The 19,752-nt window shown below is 51.0% G+C and overlaps 1 protein-coding gene across 1 annotated transcript in view; it reads left to right on the forward strand.

Moving 5' to 3' along the window:
• The window catches only part of MUC4 (mucin 4, cell surface associated), a 64,340-nt gene extending 47,315 nt beyond the window's left edge, over nucleotides 1-17,025 (forward strand). Inside the window, exons 13-24 of the mRNA XM_075557162.1 lie at nucleotides 202-369; nucleotides 891-992; nucleotides 1,606-1,833; nucleotides 3,193-3,330; nucleotides 5,191-5,369; nucleotides 7,021-7,177; nucleotides 7,768-7,950; nucleotides 8,449-8,522; nucleotides 10,648-10,712; nucleotides 10,798-11,021; nucleotides 15,973-16,135; nucleotides 16,830-17,025. Of these exons, the coding sequence (XP_075413277.1) occupies nucleotides 202-369; nucleotides 891-992; nucleotides 1,606-1,833; nucleotides 3,193-3,330; nucleotides 5,191-5,369; nucleotides 7,021-7,177; nucleotides 7,768-7,950; nucleotides 8,449-8,522; nucleotides 10,648-10,712; nucleotides 10,798-11,021; nucleotides 15,973-16,135; nucleotides 16,830-17,025 (1,877 nt within the window). The remainder of the gene's footprint in view (nucleotides 1-201; nucleotides 370-890; nucleotides 993-1,605; nucleotides 1,834-3,192; nucleotides 3,331-5,190; nucleotides 5,370-7,020; nucleotides 7,178-7,767; nucleotides 7,951-8,448; nucleotides 8,523-10,647; nucleotides 10,713-10,797; nucleotides 11,022-15,972; nucleotides 16,136-16,829) is intronic.
• The last annotated feature ends 2,727 nt before the right edge of the window (nucleotides 17,026-19,752 follow it).

The following is a 19,752-nucleotide window of genomic DNA, read 5'->3' on the forward strand; positions in this document are numbered from 1 at the left end:
CCCACTAAAAATAACAATTCAATGGTTCCTAGTATGCTGCAATTCACAGATATGTGCAATCATCACCATAGTCAGTTTGAGCATCTTTTCATCACTCTAGAAAGAGATCCCATGTACTTTTGCTAGCACCCTACAGACCCATCCCCCCACCACCACTCCCAGACACCTATAGTCTCACCTATCTGTCTCCCAATGTCCTAGGCCAGAGGGTCTTCAACACCACTGGAATCATTCTGACCAGCAATGGCTCCCTGGTGTCGGCCAATTTTGATGGAACGGTGACCGTCTCAGTGAGCGCGCTCTCCAACATCCTCCATGCCTCCTCCAATCTTCCAGCGGAGTATCAGAACCACACGGAGGGCCTCCTGGGTAAGAAAGGGGTCAGCTTCTGCCTCGGAGGCAGTGGCTGCAGTAGGAGCTCAGCCCCCCAGGTGGAAAACAGTCTCTTCACCTCTCAGGCTGGGGACATCCCAACCTGGTCCTCTTTCAGAACCTCAGGGCATGGGGCTGGCTGGGAGGGAAGAGCGGTATCTCAACTCCTGTCCTCCCACTACAGCTCCAGCTTCCAGGGCGGCTGACAGAGCTTCCAGAATGGGCTCTGGAGGGAGGGCTGGAAGCAGCCACCCACCCTCTGTCCTCCGTTCCCTGTCTGCCCTGCATGTCTTTTCTATGTGCCGCCCTGAATCCTTTTTCTTCCTCCGTTTTTCTCTGTACCTTCTTCCCCTGCTCACCAAAGCAGAGGAAAGGGGAATGAGGTCGGGGTCCTCTCCTCCTGGAGGACTGGGCCAAGGACAGGTGAAATGGACCTGAATATGATCTGTTGGGTGCTTCCCCGGAAGGGACAGCCATGATGCAAGGGTGACAGGCCTGACCTCCCTCTCTGCTCGCAGGGGTCTGGAACAATAACCCAGATGATGATCTCAGGATGCCCAATAGCACTATTGTCCCCCGAGAGAGCTCTGAGGAGAGGATCTTTCACTACGGAATGACCTGTAAGTCTGGCCTGAGTCCTCGGGGTGGATGGGGCGGGGCAAGGTCAACCCAGGTAAAGATAGACTCTTGGGATTCAGACCCTTATGGGAATCACACCGCTGTCCTTTGTAAGGGTGGGTGGGAAAGCCAGGAGGAGACCCGGAGGAGTATGCTGGCACCCCAGATTTTCCCACCCCACCCCTGTGGTGTCCTTTTAAAGAGTTGGGTTGCTAACCACAAGACTAACCCTTGGAAGCCTTCAGCCACCCCTTGAGAGAAAGATGGGGCTTTCTACTCCTGTCAAGAGTTGCCATCTCAGAAACCCACGGGGCGGTTCTGCCGGTCCTGCAGGGTCACTCTGAGTTGGGACTGACTCCATGACAGGTAGTTTTGTGTTTGTTTATGGGTTTTGTTTGTTTGCTTTGTTTTGTTTACCCCCATCCCACGTTCCTCTCTGTGCTTGGGAGATAAGGTGAGGAACCGGGTCTCTGGATCAGAAACTCAGGGTCATCCTGTCCCCTGCACACTCCTCCGCCCCTGCCCCAAGGGTACATCAAGTGAGGGTAAGGGGTGGATACAACAGAAAGCCAACCTGAGTCCCACCCCATCACAATCGTGTGTTATGTGTTACAGGGAAACTTAATGGAACAAGTCTCCTTGGAGAAAGGACCGATAAGCTGCCTGCCAACTTCACCCCTGTCTTCCTTCACCAGCTGAGAAACACCTCCTTGAATCAAAACTTGGCCGTCCAGTGTCATGGCGATGCTCAGTGCATCTTTGACACTCTGGCCATAGGGAAGGACATTGGGCTAGAGACGAGGATGCTTCTTAGAAACTTCCAGCAGATGAACGACACACTCAGTGAGTGGCATGAGCCGCTGAGAGTTGTGCCCAGAGTTGGGGAGCATATCAGAAGCCCCACTTCCATGGCACTTCACGGTTTTGTTCATGTAACACAGCAGTTCTCAACCTGTGGGTCATGACCCCTTTGAGGGTCAAACGACCCTTTCACAGGTGTCACCGATTCATAGCAGTAGCAAAATGACTGTTATGAGGTAGCAATGAAATAATTTTATGGTTTGGGGGCTCACCATAAAATAACACGAGGAACTGTAATAAAGGGTAGTGGCATAAGGAAGGTTGAGAACCATTGATTTAACAGATCTTTCTCGTCTCTTCTGCTCAAAACCTTCCAATGACCTCCCAGCTCATTTAGTCTTGATGACAACCTTCAAGACCCTCTTCATGCTCCTGCCTACTATTTGTTGAGCGCACCTTCACCCCCCCCACATCCCCACCCCACTCTTCACCGCCGGCTCTGGGCACCCCACCTGTGGGCACATGTTGTTGTTCTACATGTTTTGCTTGGTGGTCCCTGGAAGGCCCTGCCTCAGAGGGCCACAAGCTCATGCTTCACCTCTTTCACACGTCACATCTTCGTCTGAATGCCACCTTCTCAGCGAGGCCTTTTGGGGCTCCGTTATCTCCCTCACACATTCTACTCATCTTCCCAGCTTCATTTTTCTTTCTTCCTTAGCAGTTAGACCTACCTCACATTTTTATGTGTATCTCTTTTTATTCTTTCTTCTCCCCTGCCCCCTCCCCTACACACACACACACACACACACACACAAGAGTGTCAACTCTCCAAGGGCAGAGGGCTGTCTGTTTTGTTCATGGATACATCCTCTCTACCTAGAGCAGGACCAGCCACATAGTAGGTGCTCAATAAATACTTGTTAAGCAATGAATGAAGGAGCCAAGGAGCCAACAGAAATAGCAGGCTTCTACAGGACAGAGACCAGTGGAAAACGTTTCACTACCTTGTTATTTCCTGACAAGTGCAATACCTTATCTGCCCTGGGCCCTCGCTGTAGTGGGTGGCAGGCCCCTAGCGAAGGTAAGGAAGCATCTGTAGGGGCCTGAGGGACCCTGGCCTCGGAGTCACTGCGCCCCGTCCAACAGAACCGCGCTCTGTTCCGGAAGGAGTATGACGTATTTGAGGGGAGACAGAGAAGAAGAGAAGCTTATGATTTAGGCAACTCAGCCTCACTCTGCTCTGATAGGTGGGAGAGAAGGCACCTAAACTAACCCAGCTCCCAGAGTGGCGACACGGTCCTGGGAGTGCCTCCGACAAAGCAGAGGACAAGAGCAAGCGAAAGACGCTGTAAGGATGGGAGCGTCCTGCCTCAGACCCCACGCCTGCTCTTTGTGTTTCAGATCAGTTCCCACCCTCGATTGAGGGCGAGCGCGTGCTTACAGCTTACAAAGAACGCACGGAGCGGTTTCAGTATACCAGCGACTCCGAGCACACCACATTCTCTCTCAGAAACAACTCTCCTAGTTTCACACTCTTTGGTAAGGACTCTTGACTGGGGCGGCCAGTCAAGCTGTGGGTAAGCTTGCATCCATGTGACGGGTGTCACTCCTGTCGTGCGCAGGGCCAACATTTCGTAGCGGTGACCCTTTCATTCTGGTAGGTGACCCCCTTACGAGTCAGAGTCACTCACTGACACTGAATCAATTCCAACTCATAGCGACTTTATAGGACATGGAAGACCTGCCCCCGGGGGGTTCTGAGACTGTGACCCTTTACAGGAGCAGAAAGGCCCGTCTTTCTCCTGAGGAGTAGCTAGAGGTTTTGAACTGCTGACCTTTCAGTTAGTAGTCCAATGCATAACCACTACACCCAGTGAATAGTAGCAATGGATTTCTCTGCACACAAGAGAGAGGACCCTTTTGCGTCTCTTCTGCTCCGGGTGTTGGTCTCCCGATGACAGATAATAACATCAGTAGATAGTTTTCTCTCCATCAGAGTCCTTTTCAGAAGAGTGAAAGCTAGAGGTTATGCGCATGAGTTCCCTTCTGCCCGCTCCTTTCAAGCCTTTGCGCTGTAAAGAGCCTTTCCTACTTTCCTGAGATATGTGACAGGTTTGATCAGAAGAACGTGCACATAGGAAACGATTTCAAAGAGTTGGAGAAGTTCCATTAATTTATTTCATTTTTCCACCAACTACTTGAAATATACATGTGTCTGTCTATCTGTTTGTATTTGCATATATATGCATATGTGTATGCACACACATGTATGTACACACACACACACACACATATATATACTTTTGGAAGTAGTACAACCAGACTGTCCCTGACAAGTTAGATGATGAGACTTTGTCTCATAGTCTGTAGACACGTTATTAAGAAGGGCCAGCCAGTCAATGAAGGAGGACACCGTGCTCGGTAAAGCGGAGGGGCAGTGAAAACGAGGAAGACCCTCAGTGAGATGGCCGGACCCAGGGGCTGCCACCGTGGGCTCAGGCAAAAGATCAGTGTGAGGCTGGCGTGGGAGCAGGCAGTGTCTCCTTCCGTTGTGCTCAGGGGCTCTGTGAGTCACAACTGACTTGATGGCAGCCACTGGGGGTACAGGGGGATGTTCAAACCATTTGCTAGAATAATGAATTCATACATAATGGAATTTTCCAGGCATATTTTAGAGATAGTTCAAGTTCTGATCCGGACTCTAAACTGAACGTTACAATAACATGAGTCACATGGAATGTTTGGTTTCCTGGTACTGTAGGTTAAAAGGAACTCTATTCAAGTCATGAGTTAAAAGCACTGGGCTGCTAACTGCAAGGCTGGTGGTTCAGATCTACTAATCACTCCATGGAGACAGATGAGGTTGTCTGCTCCCACAAAGATCTATAGTCTCAGGAGTCCTACATAGGCTCACTGTGGGATTGACTGGATGACTGGTTTGGCTTGTGAACACACATAAAAGTCATGTTTACACTACAGTTTGATGTTGACACGGCTGTTCAAACTTCCAGGACAACCAGGACAAGGATGAAGGGGGTGTATTGGGATGACCGTTGTCTTTATTCTCCATCTCCCCAGGATGTGCCACCTTGGGGCAGGTCCAAGCAGGGTTGCCTTTGGGGGTCTCTTCTGGGGGACCTTCCTCTGCTCTGTAGAGTCCCTGCCTGCAATCAGTGAGTGAGCGGGTACCACCTCCAGCTGAAAGCATGACCAGTATTGTACCAGGAAGACAGTCTTGCTCAAGAAACCCCCAATGAGATTGTGGAGGCAGTCTAAGGAGTGGGGGATGGTGCGTCCCTAGCAAATGGGGCATTAAAGACCCTGAGACCAGTCCCAGGATGTGTCAGGCAGTGGACAGAGGCTTGCAGGCTCTCAGTGCTCTTACCTTCCCTGGGACAGAGAATGGGACGCTGCTCTGGACACCATCACCGAAACCATTCACTCTGGAGATTCTAGCAAGAAACGCCAAGAACAACTTGTCGTCTGCATGCCAGCCCGATGTTGTGGCCTGCTTCTGCAGTGCAGAGGACCAGTGCATATACAACCAGACCAGTAGGGTGGGCAATTCTTCCCTCCAGGTGAGTGCTGGCCGGAGGGTGGCAGAGGGGAAAACAAAAAGCAGATTAAAGTAAATAGATTATTTGGGGTCTCCCAAAATAGGAAAGGGCTTCCAAAAGTTCATGGGGAAAATGTCATGGTCTTGTTACTCCATTTTCCCTCATTTTTTAAAAGTCCTTTGGTGTGCACTTTGGGAAGTAGAAGTGCTAGACGGTTGCATTTGGGGAGAGAGCCATGGGCACTTCAGGGACGGTGTGTGTCAGCTCCCCTGGGGAAGGCGCATGTGGAGGATGGAGTGGAGCTGTGGGACACAGCGATGAGAATAGGGACCCATTTCAGCCACATGCTCACATGTGGCAGAACTATAGCTTGCTTTATGGTTTATAGCTCAGCCTCTGTTTAATTTTTTTCAAATGAAGCTTGCCAGAAACTTCTGCTATGGCCTTTCTTAGAGTTGCCCAGTGGTTCTCAGTTGCACAGCCCAGAACATGGCACTGGTGCCCAGGGCGGGCACGTCCCTGTGTGGCTGCGAGTCTACTAGCTGTCTGTCCTGAGTGGCCCTGGGAGGGGTCTGTTGGGTCTGAGCTGACGGAGCTTCTAAGGAGCTTCCAGTCCATCTGCCTAGAAGCACCACTCAGCCATTTGCCCTGGGGGACTGAGCATCACAGTGTCAGGAAGGGAGGAGCAGGTCCCCTCTGGTCTTGGGACCCCGAACTGCTGCATTCCCTCTTTCCTCTTCCCCTCCAGCTAAAAGAGAAATCTATTTTCCAGTTTGGAGGAAACCCTCCATTTAAGTTTCTGGACAAAACATGTCCTCAATCCGTGAATCCAGCCTCCCTTTTATAGTTGGATGGGGGTCCCAGAAAGGAAAGGGTTACCTGGCAAAACCCTGCCACCTTTCCACTCCTCAGGCACCTGTGCACACACATGTAGGTGCACACATGCATGCATCCTGAGGCATGAAAATGGCCAAAGAGAAGGCAGCCATAAGGCAGAAAAGAGAGAAAATAAATAGATAGCTAGATAAAGGAAAAATCACAAAATCATTCTAAAATCCCAAAGTATTCATTTGGGGCAGTAGGATTGTAAGTACCAAAGGGCTGTACTGCAGGGAGAGTGCCAAGCAGCTCAGTAGGAGAACCAGCAGAGAGAAGTCAGGGAGTGGGAGGAGATTCCCTGCCCCACTGACTTTCTTGGGTCACATTTGGGGTGAGTGCCTCTTTCTTCACTGTGGGAGCAGTGAGCTCTGGGTTTGTGGTTGAGAGTCCGCAGGGGGAGGTGGAGTCCGGAAACCACAGCTTATTGTGAGATCCAGTTTTCTAGAGATAGTAAGTTAGGTATGTAGGTATGTAAGTAAATATGTACGCACGAATGTAGACTCTATCTCATCCTAGAGAGGACTTTCCAGCAAAATGATTGGGCATGAGTGGGCATAGATAGATGAAAAGAGAGCAGAGATGGCCCAAGTCCTAGTGCCTCCGGGCAGAGACTGGTGCAGGAGGCCGAGTGGTGGAGGGCTGGGTGCCCTTTGGAGTCTGGTCAAGGACGGTGCTCAGAAGATGCTGGCTGATCTAAGACAGAGGCTCGGGACTCATGGAGTCTCAGACTGGGACCAGTAACTCTCAATGGCTCCAGCTCCAAGCTATTCCAGTGACCAGCTCTCTGTTCCAGGTGGCCGCCTGCAGGTGTGGGGAGAAGAGCTTTGGTCTCCACTGTGAACGTTCCAGGGACCCATGTGAGCAGTGTTTCCCGGGCGTCTACTGTACCGCTAAGCAGGGCTGTGGTGCCTGCCCTCAGAACATGACTGGGAATGGCATTCATTGTGCAGGTGAGCTGTGGCCAGGGCCCTGGTGGGATGAGGTTCTGGGGACAGCAGCAGCGCAAGGCCCTAGGACAGCCACCTCTAGAACGTTCGGCTCTGTGTAGGTGAGTGTGTGTTGGGAGGGTTTGGGCAGGAGTGGCTGATGGCAGGAGAAGTTGTACAGGCTTGGGGGAGGGGCCAGGGCCAGCCACCCTGCAATGCTGACATTAGGAAACTCCTTGCAAAAGCCTGGCCAGGGGCTGGACCAGGAGGAGGAGGAGGGAGGGGTGGCCCACAGCACTGAGCACCAGAGGCCAGCGGAGGCCCTCAGACTCCTCCTCCCAGGAGTCAGGACAGGCCATGGGCAGAGGGGCACTTCTTAGTACCGTATGGAAGAGACATAAGGGGTCACATCACCTCCAGGACAGGCCATGGGCTTGGGGCAGAGGGAAAAAGGGGGGTCAAATGGAGACATGCCTGGAGAGAAGGAGGATTTGGGATTCAGCGTAGCCCAGGAGCAGAGTGCAGATTGGATGGCGCGTGGAGGAGCTCTCGTGGGCTGGGGGCTCCGCTGCCTGCTGCTGCCATGGTATGTGTGTGCCCTTGTTCCTCTGCAGCTCTGGAGAGCTCTTTCTCCTGCCAGAACAAGCCGCCCTGCCCGGCAAATCACTGCTACAACCATGGCCACTGCTACCTCTCCCAGAGCCCCGCCTGCCAGCCCACCTGCACGTGCCCCCCAGCCTTCATCGACACCCGTTGCTTCCTGGCTGGGAACAATTTCACCCCCATCATCAGCTCAGGTACAACCAGATGCCCCCCCATTTCTCTTAGCCTCCCTTTGGGGGAAACTTAGGGGTCCCCAGTGAAGGGGCTCAGCCTCCCAGGGGAGAGAATGCAAAATTCCTCTTAAACCCATCGCTGTGGAGATGGTCCTCCTCAGGTTGCTCCCCGGTGAGTCAGAGCTGTCAAGTGCTCCCTGGGGCTTTCGATGGCTGGCTTGGGGGCAAACGGATTACCAGATCTTCCTTCGGAGGCATCTCTGGGTGAGCTCATCCTTTCAGAGAGCAGCCAAGCACATTCACGGTACGGCCCATGGGGAACTGTAGGTGACAGGACATGGAGGCAGCCACCACTGACCTGTCCAGTTTGCAGGGGAAAGGGTGAAGGGTGGAACCCTCGGCTGCAGGAGAGTCCGGTAGCCTAGCCACTTCTCCTGAGTCCTCCAGCAGCCTCCTGTGGAAGGGGGCCGGCCTGGGGAAGCCGTACGGTGACTGTGAACGTGCTTATGTCCTCTCCAGAGCCTCCCTTGCGAGTCCTCCAGCTCCTGCTGAGTGAAGAGGAGAACGCCTCTGTTGCGGAGGTCAATGCCTCGGTCAGTGCTGCAGGCCCCGCCCTGCAGGGGAGGCGGGTCTCGCCCAGCGCAGGGCCCAGTGTCATGTGGTCTTGTCAACCATCATCCGTCTGAGCTCATGTGTCTGCCCGCGGGCCCCAGGAGATGCTGGTGGGGGAAGGAGCCCGGAAGTCTTCTGGCTTGGTCCTCAGAGGGGTTGGCATGCCCAACTCACTGTGACCAAGTCACCTCAGTTCCGCCCTCTGAGGGTCCCTGAAGACCTGCACTTCTTAGGTCCGTATGGAAGAGACATAAGGGGCCACACCACCTCCAGGAAGTCTACCCTGATTTCTTAAGAGAGAACTGGGGTGCTCCCTCTCTTAGGCTCCCATGCCCTTGTCTGCATATCAGTCACAAGCAATGTAGCACAGTTGTTGAGGGTGTAGGCTCTAGACTCCTACATAAAACTGATTAAAAACAAACAAACAAACCAATAACAAAAACCACTGCCGCCTCATCGATTATGCTTCCTAGTGACTCTTCCGGTTTTCAAGACTGTAATTCTTTATGACAGCAGACAGCCTGACCTCACTTGGGAGGAGCTGGCAGGTTTGAGCTGCCAACCTCAAGGATAACAGGCCGATCCTTACCCCACAGTGCCACCAGGGCTCCCTGCTCCTCCACTGAGTAGAGGCGGGACCTCAGACATCCCTGAATGTCTCATCTGTTGATCTAGAGCTAAGGATAGCGCTTGGTGTCAAGGTAGAAACGATAACGTATGTAAAGCACTGAGCACAGTGCCATGTGTTCAACATAAGAATATTTACCATTATTATTACTGTACTTGACTGGCATTATATATCATAGTGATATAAAATAGAGGCATATCTCAGAGACGTTACATACCGTATATACTCAAATATAAGCCGACCCCAGTATAAGCCGAGGCACCTAATTATTACCTGGGAAACCTGAAACACTGATTGACTCGAGTATAAGCCTAGGGTGGGAAATGCAGGATGTGAATTAACACAGAGACCAAAGGGGAGAGACAGAGCGCAGCCACAGACACATAAGTACCAGTTCAGCTGCCAGCGTAAGTGAATCACTACGGGTGCTTCTGCGACTTGGAGCCATCCATGTCATAGGACGGCTCTGATTGGTTAGATGTGAGTAAACAAATATTCACAGCCCTGCAGTGTCAGCTGGGCTTTGAATGAACAGCGGAGGAACGGCAATCACCCGCGAGATGTTACACCTCGCTGGGGTACCACGAGAATATACAGTACTCAGTTCCAGACCACTACAATAAAATGAGACTCCAGCCTTGACTGCTTTCCCAGTGTGTGTGGAGAGATAGATAGATACAAATTATGTTTCCACAAACCCCTGCAATCTATTAAGTGTGCCTCGAGAAGAGGTTTGAGATGTCTGAGAATAGACTTGCTCAACACAGGGTTGTTACAAACTTTCAATTGGTAAGAAACAAACTATCTGCCAAGAGCAATTAAGAGCCCGACCTGTACCGCTCCAGCACTCCACACGGTCATTGTCTGTTGACATTGGTCTCTTGCACCAGATTGTGGGCTCTTTGAATGAGGCTTGCTCCTAAGGCATCTTGACACCCCGTACCCTGATTGCCCTCTACATCAGGCTAAACATCAACCCACCCCACTGCCATAGGATCTATTACCGCATAGCCATCCTCCGTCGGATGTAAATCTGTACAGGGGCAGACAGCCTTCTTTCTCATGAGAACTAGCTGGGGGGCTTGAACCACTGACCTTGCAGTTAGCAGCCTAGTCCTTGCTCAGCAGTGCCATCAGGACTGCTCAAGAAACATGGTAAGAGCAAGAGGTGAGTCATGGACCTGAGATGGGGTAGGAGGGCAGGGCCATTTGCTTCAGATTCTCACTTGTAACTGGAGGCAGCAGCGGTGCGGGGAAAGGACTTAACCCTTCATTTCTGAAGCAGGAAGCCGCACCAGTCCCTGGGCTAGGCTGGGGTGTAGGGAGATAGAGGTAACGGAGACGGGTCCTGGGCTCACATTCAAAGACGAAAATGACAGGATGAATTCATGCCTAAAAGTGGCGGGGGAGTCTCAGGAGGGGTGGGAATGACCTACCCCTCTATTCCCCTCATCTCCATTCGCCATTCTCCCACCTAGGTGGCATTCAGGCTGGGGAACCTGGACGTGCGGGCCTTTTTCCGGAACAGCATGGTGGAGCCAGTGTAAGTAGACCGGTCTCTGCCTGGACCCCTGGTCTGCCACATATCTACCTTGCCATTAACCCCTCACTGTCCCCCTCCTGCGCAGTAAGTACCCTAACGCGACCCCAGGAAGCACCCTTCGCCACTGGAGAGTCCTCTCTGAGTTCCAGTACCGGCCTGGGGGCCCTGTCATCGACTTCCTGAACAACTGGCTGGTGGACGCTGTGGTGGGGGCCTTCTTGTCCCAGACTCCGCGGAGGATTGGGGAGCCCAGGAACAATGTGGCCTTCTACCCCGTGTCCAGAGGAGACGTGGGCAGCCTGAAGGAGGGTGAGTACTCACAGGGCTTACCAAACCAGATGGCACACCAGATCTTCAGCTCATACAAACCCAGGACAGGAAGACCATCTAGTGAGGCCTACACAGAAGTAGGAAGGTCATTGCAGGTTTGCAGTGGTGTCAATAACCTTTGGGAGCAATGTGAAACCTCTTTCCCACCAGCTTTTTAGATCCCAGGGCAGGAGCACAAAATGTTACTTGGTGGACCCACACGAGGCCGCTACCTAAAGCGACTGTGCTGGCCTAGGCCTCCTCACTGATCGCTGCTAATGTTTTCTTCTTGTCACAAAATTGCTCGTGGTTTTCTTAAAATGCCAATGCACTTCAAAAACATGCACAAGGCCGTGCCTGCTGCCTCTCTCATCCCCAAGCAGAGGGTGTTAAGTTGAAGACTAGACACCTGACCCAAGTCTCACTACGAGAATGTGACCCTCAACCGGTCTCCTCTGCCATCCAGATCTCAACATCCCCATCGGGAGAGCCTTTGTTAGCTCCATCAGTCCCTGGTTCTCCCCAAGTGGGAGCGAGATAAACTGGCCAGCCTGCCAAGACACCCCACACCCAAACCAAACCCATTATCCTCAAGTTGGTCCTAACACATAGGGACCAGAACAGGGCAGAGTACAGAGCAAGAGAAGTTGCTGCCTTTATTTTGTTCCCGGGCTAAACCAGAGCTTCTAGACTCCACATTGAGCCTGAAATCTTCTCCTTTCTGGGGACAACAATGTACATTCCTTTAGGACTCATGTGTGTGTGTCTTGGGGAAGACAGAGGTGGAGTAACGAGGGGAGGTACTGGAATGAAGAAATAACCACCCTAGTCCTATGCCTCTTATTAAAGATAATAAACAAACAAACCAAAAAACCCACCGTGTTGATTACACAAGCACAGTGTGATTATTGCAGAAACGTTGAGAAACACACATTAGCAAAAAGAAGAGGGGGGTAAAAGTCATATGTAATCCCAATCCCCACAGTCACCTCGATCTTGTACATTCCCCTCTGGGCTTCCTTTCATGCGCACAGGCACTTTCACACACATTGCTTTGTAATAACAAAGGGATCAGTCCTGCGGAGTGTTTGGTCACCTCCTCAGTACTGAAAAAACTGTGAGGATATTACCTTGTACTTTAAAAAGCCAACAACGGTATGTCACGTGTTGTTGTGGCGGTTCTCACGGATAAAGACCAAACACGCCTGCTCCGGCACCATCCTCACAAACGTTGCTGTTCGGGGACCATTGTTCCGGCCCCTGTACCAGTCCATCTCCATGAGGGTCTTTCTCTTTTTCGCTGACCCTCTGCTTTACCAAGCATGACGTCCTTCTCCAGGCACGGGTCTCTCCTGACAACAGGTCCAAAGTACCCACCGTCCTCACTTCTAAGGAGCATTCTGACTGTCCTTCTTACCAGACAGATCTGTTTGTCCTTCTGGCAGTCCACGGCACTTTCAGTATTCTTCACCAACAACCTAATTTAAATACATCGGTTCTTCTATAGTCTGCCTTCTTCAGTGTCCAACTTTCACGTGCATAAGAGCCCATTGGAAATGCCATTCCTTGGGTGAGGTGCGCCTTAGTCCCCAGAGTGATGTCCTTCTTCTTCACCACTTTTAAGACGTTTTGTTTAGCAGATTTACCCAGTGCAATACGCCTCTTCATGTCTGGAATGCTGCTCTCATGAGCGCCGATTCAGGAGCAAAACAACATGAAATCCTTGACAGCTTCAGTCTTGGCCATTTATCGTGATATTGTTTATTGGTCCTGTTGTAAGGATTTTGGTTTTCTTTATGTTGCGTTGCAATCCATACCAAAGATTGGATTCTTCGATTTTCATCAGCAGATGCTAAGTCCTCCTTGATTTCTCAGCAAGCAAGGCTGTGTCGTGGGCATCTCAAGGTTATTCAGGAGCCTCCCTGTAATCTGGATGCCCAGTTATCCTCATGTAGTTCACCTTCTAAGATTACTTGTTCGGCACAAAGATTGAATACACATGGTAAAAGGATACAGCCACGGCACACACTTTACCTGCTTTCAAACCCTGCACTAAAAAATAAAATAAACCTTTGTTCTGTGTGCACAGGTTCCACATGAGAAGAATAAAGTGTTCCCGACTTCCCATTCTTCTCAGTGCTGTCTAGTCTATGAGCCACATATATTTCTACTTGATATTTTATGATGCTGCTTTAATATAGTGCATGATCATGTTTTAAGAATAGTGTTATGATAACAGTTACTGTTTACCACAGAAGCATGAATCTAAAAATTGTTGGTAGCGCTTGGTCAGAAATAGAGAAAGAGACCCTCCTACCCTCTTAGCCCGTGCTGTTCACAGGCCTGTCTGGAAAGACCATGGCCGTTCAGGGGGAATCTTATAAGGAGCAATGGTAATGCTGTGGAAGAAGCCTTGGGCTGCTCACCACAAGGTTGGCGGCTCAAAACCACCAGATGCTTCCTGGGAGAAAGATGAGACCTAGAGAGATTTAGTCTTGGAAACCGTAAGGAGTAGTTCTGCTCTGCCCTTTGCAAGGAACGAGGTCAGAACCTGAATTAAGCAAGCACAGAGGAGAAAGGTACACACCACGTGACTGTCACCGAAGAACCAAGGTACAGAAGCTGAAATGACACAAGGGCCTTTCCTCCAGGGCCAGCCCTTCCCCCCACGCCTGCTGCTAAACTGTGGAAAATAAACTTTTGCTCAGTAAAAAAAAAAAAATTGTTGGTAGCTGTAAAACATTAAATAGAACACAAGAAGATTGCTTATTTTAGGCATCAGTGAGCTGAAACGGACCGGTGCTGGCCATCTTGACCCAGACAAGCACATGGTCTACTAAGCCAGGAATGGCAACTTCAAGAATAAGGTGCCTTCACCATCATCGAAAAGAACATTTCAAGGAGTGCAATGCTGTCAGTGATACGATAGCGTCCATAGTCCTACAAGGATGACCGGTAACTATAGTTATCACTCAAATTTATACAACAAGCACTAAAGCCAAAGGTGAAGGAATGGAAGATTTCTACCAACATCTGCAGCTGAAAGTGATCAGATACGCCCTCAAGATGCACAGATATGGACTGGTGGCTGGAATGCAAATGTTGGAAACAAGGATACAGAGTTGGAAAATATGGCCTTGGTGACAGAAACTTTGTGGTTTAAAATAAGGAGAGAGTTGCACCCTTGCACCTTACTTATGCAAACTGTATGTGTACGGAGCTAAGGACCACATGGAGGAGAACGCTGCATCAGGACTGGAGGAAGACTTCTCAGCAGCGTTGCAAAGGACACAATCTGGCTTTTACAGGAAGTGAAAGGACTTGAAAGACCTGCTGATGAAAGTCATCGACTACAGGCTTCAGTGTGGATTACACCTCACCATAAAGAAAGCAAAAGTCCTCAGAAGTTGACCAAGAGCAGCATCCTGATCAAATGAAACAGAGAAAAGAAGTTGTCAAGAATCCCATTTTACTTGGATTCACCATCAGCTCCATGGAAGCAGCAACAGGGGAATAAAATCAAATGATGTATGATTGTGTCGAGCAAATCTGCTGCAAAAGAGCCCTCTAAAGCAGGGGTTCTCAACCTGTGGGTCACAACCCCTTTGGGGTCGAATGACCCTTTTACAGGGGTCACCTAAGACCATATTTCCAGTGATCTTAGGAACCAAGACACTACTCCACTATCTGTCTCTAGGCGGGTCCGCTCACATGCAGATACAACCACATACAGGGTCCCCACAACATGAAGAACTGTATTATAAGGGCCTCGACATTAAGAAGGTTAAGAACCACTGGTCTAGAGCCATCTTAGAAGTTACTAAATAAACCACAAACAGAAACAGCGAACATTAGTCACTCACTGTCTAATGGTATAAACTCTATTTAAAGTTTAAAGTGTTAGAAAAGCAAAGATGTGCCTTTGAAGACTAAGATGCGGCTGACCCAAGTTGGTATGTTCAATGACATCATATGCATCTGAAAGGTGCACAATGGATAGGGCAGGCCACAGAGAGCGATGCCCTTGAATGACAGTGTTGGTAAAGAGGACTGAATCCACCGTGGGCTGCCATAAGAATGAGCAACTGTCTGGGAGGAAGTTCAAGCAGCATGCGCCTTAGTCACATAGCAAGATGGCCTGTCTCCTACTGTGGACATGCCAACCGAAGGGACCAGCCCTTGAAAAAGAACATCGTGCTTAGGAAAGTAGAGGGTCAGCCAAAAAAAAGGGAAGGCTCTCAAAGGGATAGATTGACACGGACACCGTGGCTGTGACAGCGGGCTGGTGAGGACAGTGCAGGACAAGGCAGGGGTTTGTTCTGTTGTCACTGGGTTGCTATGGGTCAGGCCGACAGGACTGCGCGTAATGGCAGCAGCATGGTTTCCTGAGTGCTTACTCTATGTCAGGCAGCAAAGTGAGTGTCCTGGCTATGTTCTCTCATGAATTCACATGACAAGGTGGTGTGATTACAGAGTTAAAAACAGGAAAGCAGAGACGAAAAGCGTTAAGAAAATTACCCCAAAGTCACACAGCTAGGTAGCAAATGAGTTTCAATTCCACTTATGTCTGACTGGCTTCGAAGTAACCACTGCATTTTCTATTCCATTGTATTTACTGGTTGCTATAACTCCTCTACCAAGACTCCCCCAGTTCAGCATTAAGGCTCTCCAGCCCACCCCACCCCCTTTCCTCTGTTGCTATCCTGCACACACCACACTGATCGGGACAATCCTGTGTATATGCATTTATGAGCCCTGGTGGCACAGTGGTTAAGCACTGGGTTGCTACCCACGGTGTAAGCAGTTCAAAACCCTGGGCCAGTATTACTCAGTCCTCTAGGATCACCATGGGTCAGAATCGACACGATGACAGTGACGGATGTATTTGTGCACTTTCAAATGCTTCCTCATTGATTTCGGTTCGGGCTTTCATCCCTGTTCTGCCTTACAGTGAACGTGAGCACACTGGAAACTCACTTCCAATGCAATAGCTACAAGGGCTACCACCTGGTCTACAGCCCCCAGCGAGGCTTCACCTGCGTGTCCCCATGCAGTGAGAACTATTGTGAGCACGGAGGTCAATGCCAACACCTGCCCGAAGGGCCCCGCTGCAGGTGAGTGGGGCAGGGACAAGAGGCACAAGGGCAGTACTGAGTTATCTAAGCTGATAAAGATGAGGCAGGGGTCCAGGAATATCATGGCAATTGGTGGTACATAAAAAAAATAATAATAATAAGACGGTTCCCTTTGTCATTGAAAACAGAGGTCAGAGAAAGTGGAGCAACAGGAAAGATCTGTGAGTGAGAACTGCATTGCCGCTCAAAAGCAAACAAGTACAGGGTGAATGTTGACAGGAGCATATAGCTTCATTTTTCTTCTGAGGGGTGACTGGTGGTTTTGAACTGCTGACCGTCTAGTTAGCAGTCCAAAGCTCACTCAACAGGCCACCAGGTCCCAATACAGCGCCATATTTGGCCAGGCAGGTGGATCCGAAGGCGGGCTGGATTCCAGGGCGTGGCCTGGCTCCGTGGTCCTTGGCAGGGTGGGCTCGAGGTTTCACATTCATCTGCGGTTAGGCCACGCCCACGGCAGCGCTAAAGGACCTGGTTCCAGGTGAATTCGCACCCACGGTTTCAAGCTCTTTTGGCCAATGCCCTCCCTTCAGCACGCCCACGGGGAATGATTCCGGCCTCTGGCTGGTGGGTGAGCCTACTGGCCTCTGCGCCCCAGGAAGGATGTGGGGGTAGTGGGGAGGCTGAGGGCCTGCCTGGAGGCCTCTGACCGCACCCCTTCCCCATCTGTCCCCAGCTGTGTGCCCTTCTCCATCTACACGCCCTGGGGCGAGCACTGTGAGCACCTGAGCTTGAAACTCGGCGCCTTCTTCGGGATCCTCTTTGGGTCTCTGGGCGCCCTCCTGCTACTGGGGCTCGTGACATTTGTGGTCCTGCGCTTCTGCAACTGCTCGGCGTCCCGGGACTCCTACCCACTGGACTCCGAGAGCTGAGGCCTTGCCCCAAATGAGGGCGCCAAGGGCCTATGATACCGCAGGACCGCGCCATCCTCACCTACCAGCTTCCCAGCTCCCTCCCTTTGGGAGACCGGAAAAGGGAGAAGACAATTCAAGATTCTTCAAGGAGGATCAATAGTAGGAATAAAGATTGGACCACAAAGACAAACTACATCAATGGATGGATTGGCCACAGACCCACGAGGGAGGACACACACACACACACACACACTCAGACCATACACACCACAATTAACATGGGGCGATGGCTCTAAGTTTTAAAATAATAATAATAGTTTGGCACACCAAATTCTCTGATTTACTTCCAATTAAAGTCTATTTCAATAAAGCCCCTCTGACTTTTTGGTCTCCAATGCTGTAGATTCCATTCGTGTGTTTCCTCTGGTGGCAGAAGGACTTGGGACAGGGCCGCCTTCTCTCAAGCATCTGAAGGCACAGGGTCCGGGAGGAAGCGTCGGGCAGGTGGTGCAGAACAGGGTGCACTGGATCCAGTCCTGCTCAGACCTCCACTGACTTCCTATGGGGAAGTCTAGCCTCGGTATCACATTGTTCCCCCACCCTAACTCAGGCCCAAGTCTGAGCCTCTGAAAAGGAAGGCGGAACTAACCCCGCGTGGGGGATTCCGTCTGTTTCCCCAGGAGCTCTCCCAGCCTCGCTGATCTCTGACACACACAGCAAACAGGTGGCAAAGGACACCGATGGTTTACCTCTTCCTGTTCAGGTTCATGCCTGTGTTCCTTGGACTATGGATCAAACCATTGCAGCTCCCTCTCCAGGAACCCAATTGAGAAGCATGCCACTCCCCCAGTCCTTAGATCTAGGGTACCGGATCCCTGAAACTCTCTCCAGCCCTGCTGGGGCCTCCAGGAAAGTCTTCTAGGTTCTCCCCAACCCTACCGTCTCACAGCCCCACCTGATCGCGTCCTATTCCCAGAAACTTGATTGGCTTCCTCCTCGTCTTCTCTTGCAAGACGCAGAATAATTGCTCTTATCTCTTCGTAACTGGACCACAGCTCCTGTGTCTGACAAAAACAACCCAAACCCCTCGCTACCCTCAAGTCAATGCCAACTCACAGTGACCCTATGTCTTCAGCATCTCAGGGCCAGCTACGTGCGGAGACAGGTGGAGCCTGGTGGTGCCGTGGTTACCAGTGGGGCTGCTCCCTGCAAGGTCAGCAGTTTGAAACCAGCAGCTGCTCCCAGGGAGAAAGACTGGACTTTCTATTGGTGTCAATGAGTCAGTCTTAGGAACTCATAGGACCCCGTCCTCAAGGGTCTCCATGAATCTGCATTGACTCGATGACAATTAGTTGGTTTTGTTTTATGAGTAACCAAGGAAACAGGCTTGGTCCCAAGGAGAACATCTGATGGGTCAGCTTTAGTCAGTTGTCAGTCCTTGGCCCAGTCCAACGTGGCCACAAGACAAAGGGATGCTGCCTGGTTTAAACCTGGATATCCAGGCTCGCTCTGGTGGATTGGTCGATGAGATGGGGTGTGAAGTTCTCAGAGAATTCGAGTCTCTGAGGATGACCTCTGGAATGACCTCTCCTTGCAGGTGAAACCACACAGCCAGGAACAGAGCTGTGGCTTCACCCTCGGGGGCCCAAAGTGTAATCAGGTGTCAGTGTCAACCACAGTCACAGCTTTCACGTGGCAAGGATGGGGCGCCCATGACCCTGGCAGAGGTGGGTAGGGGGCCGCAGTGCCCGACAATTACAAAGGGGGGTGGGGTAGGGGGTGTAAAGAATGTAAAGCAGGAAGTACCTGGCCGGGTTGCCCCCGGCTACCCAAGGTCAAAGTGACTTTGTAATGTGACCTGAGATCAGGAAGGAAGACAGTCTCATAGCACCAAACCCAAAGTTACACTAGTGTCGGTCTCATCCTTGACCAAATGAGGTCTCTTGGCAAGAGTCTAGCTCAAGCTGTGTGCGAGATGTGATCCTTATAGGTAGTGTGTCACCGAATGTGGGAAAGGACAAAAGGCAAGGTGGCAAGTGGTGAGTGAGGTCACTCCTTTGCACATCTTTAAATCAGAGGTGGACTTCGTCCTTTCTCCTCTCATCCATTTCCAGGTACTCCTCCCACTCAGCAGCGGAGGGGGCTGGGAGGACAATGCGTCTGACAGACAGCCCATGTCAGAGGCAGTGGAGATGCCCAAAGCCCGTGAACTGGGGCATCCTGTACTGAAAACAAAATCATTGTTTGTCTGAGACTCAAAGGTCCCTGGGTGGCCTGTGTCTTTATAGAAGGCATTGGGCGTATAGGAGAAGGTGGTACACGCTAAAGGAAGGGAGGTTGGTGGGGAGTCTATTACCCCTGGCTGAGCAGGATGCTGCCTCCTTGTGAATGGTGCACTTCCATCAAGGACACAGTTCCCAGTGCTCATCAGCTCACCCCCTGGCTCCATACGCTTTGGATTTGGTCGTTTTGCCACCTGGATAAAGAACTGAGCAGCCCCTCTTCAGGGTGCCAGGCCTGGGTTTGCTCGGCAGAACAAAGAGAACATATCACAGACCCCAAACGCCAGTCGAAGGCATGCTCCTGAGACACCTCAGTGGACATTGGTGAGTGGAAGGGGACAGGCTGACAGTCTGCTTAGACAGAGGTGCCCACCCTTCTCTGCGTCCAGAGGAATCTTCCAGAAACTGCCTATGGGTCTAAAGTAAAGAGCTTACTGATCAGGATACAAATAGTGGATAATAG

This window comes from Tenrec ecaudatus, chromosome 8 (genome assembly GCF_050624435.1).
Source record: "Tenrec ecaudatus isolate mTenEca1 chromosome 8, mTenEca1.hap1, whole genome shotgun sequence".
In the NCBI taxonomy this organism is placed as follows: domain Eukaryota; kingdom Metazoa; phylum Chordata; class Mammalia; order Afrosoricida; family Tenrecidae; genus Tenrec; species Tenrec ecaudatus.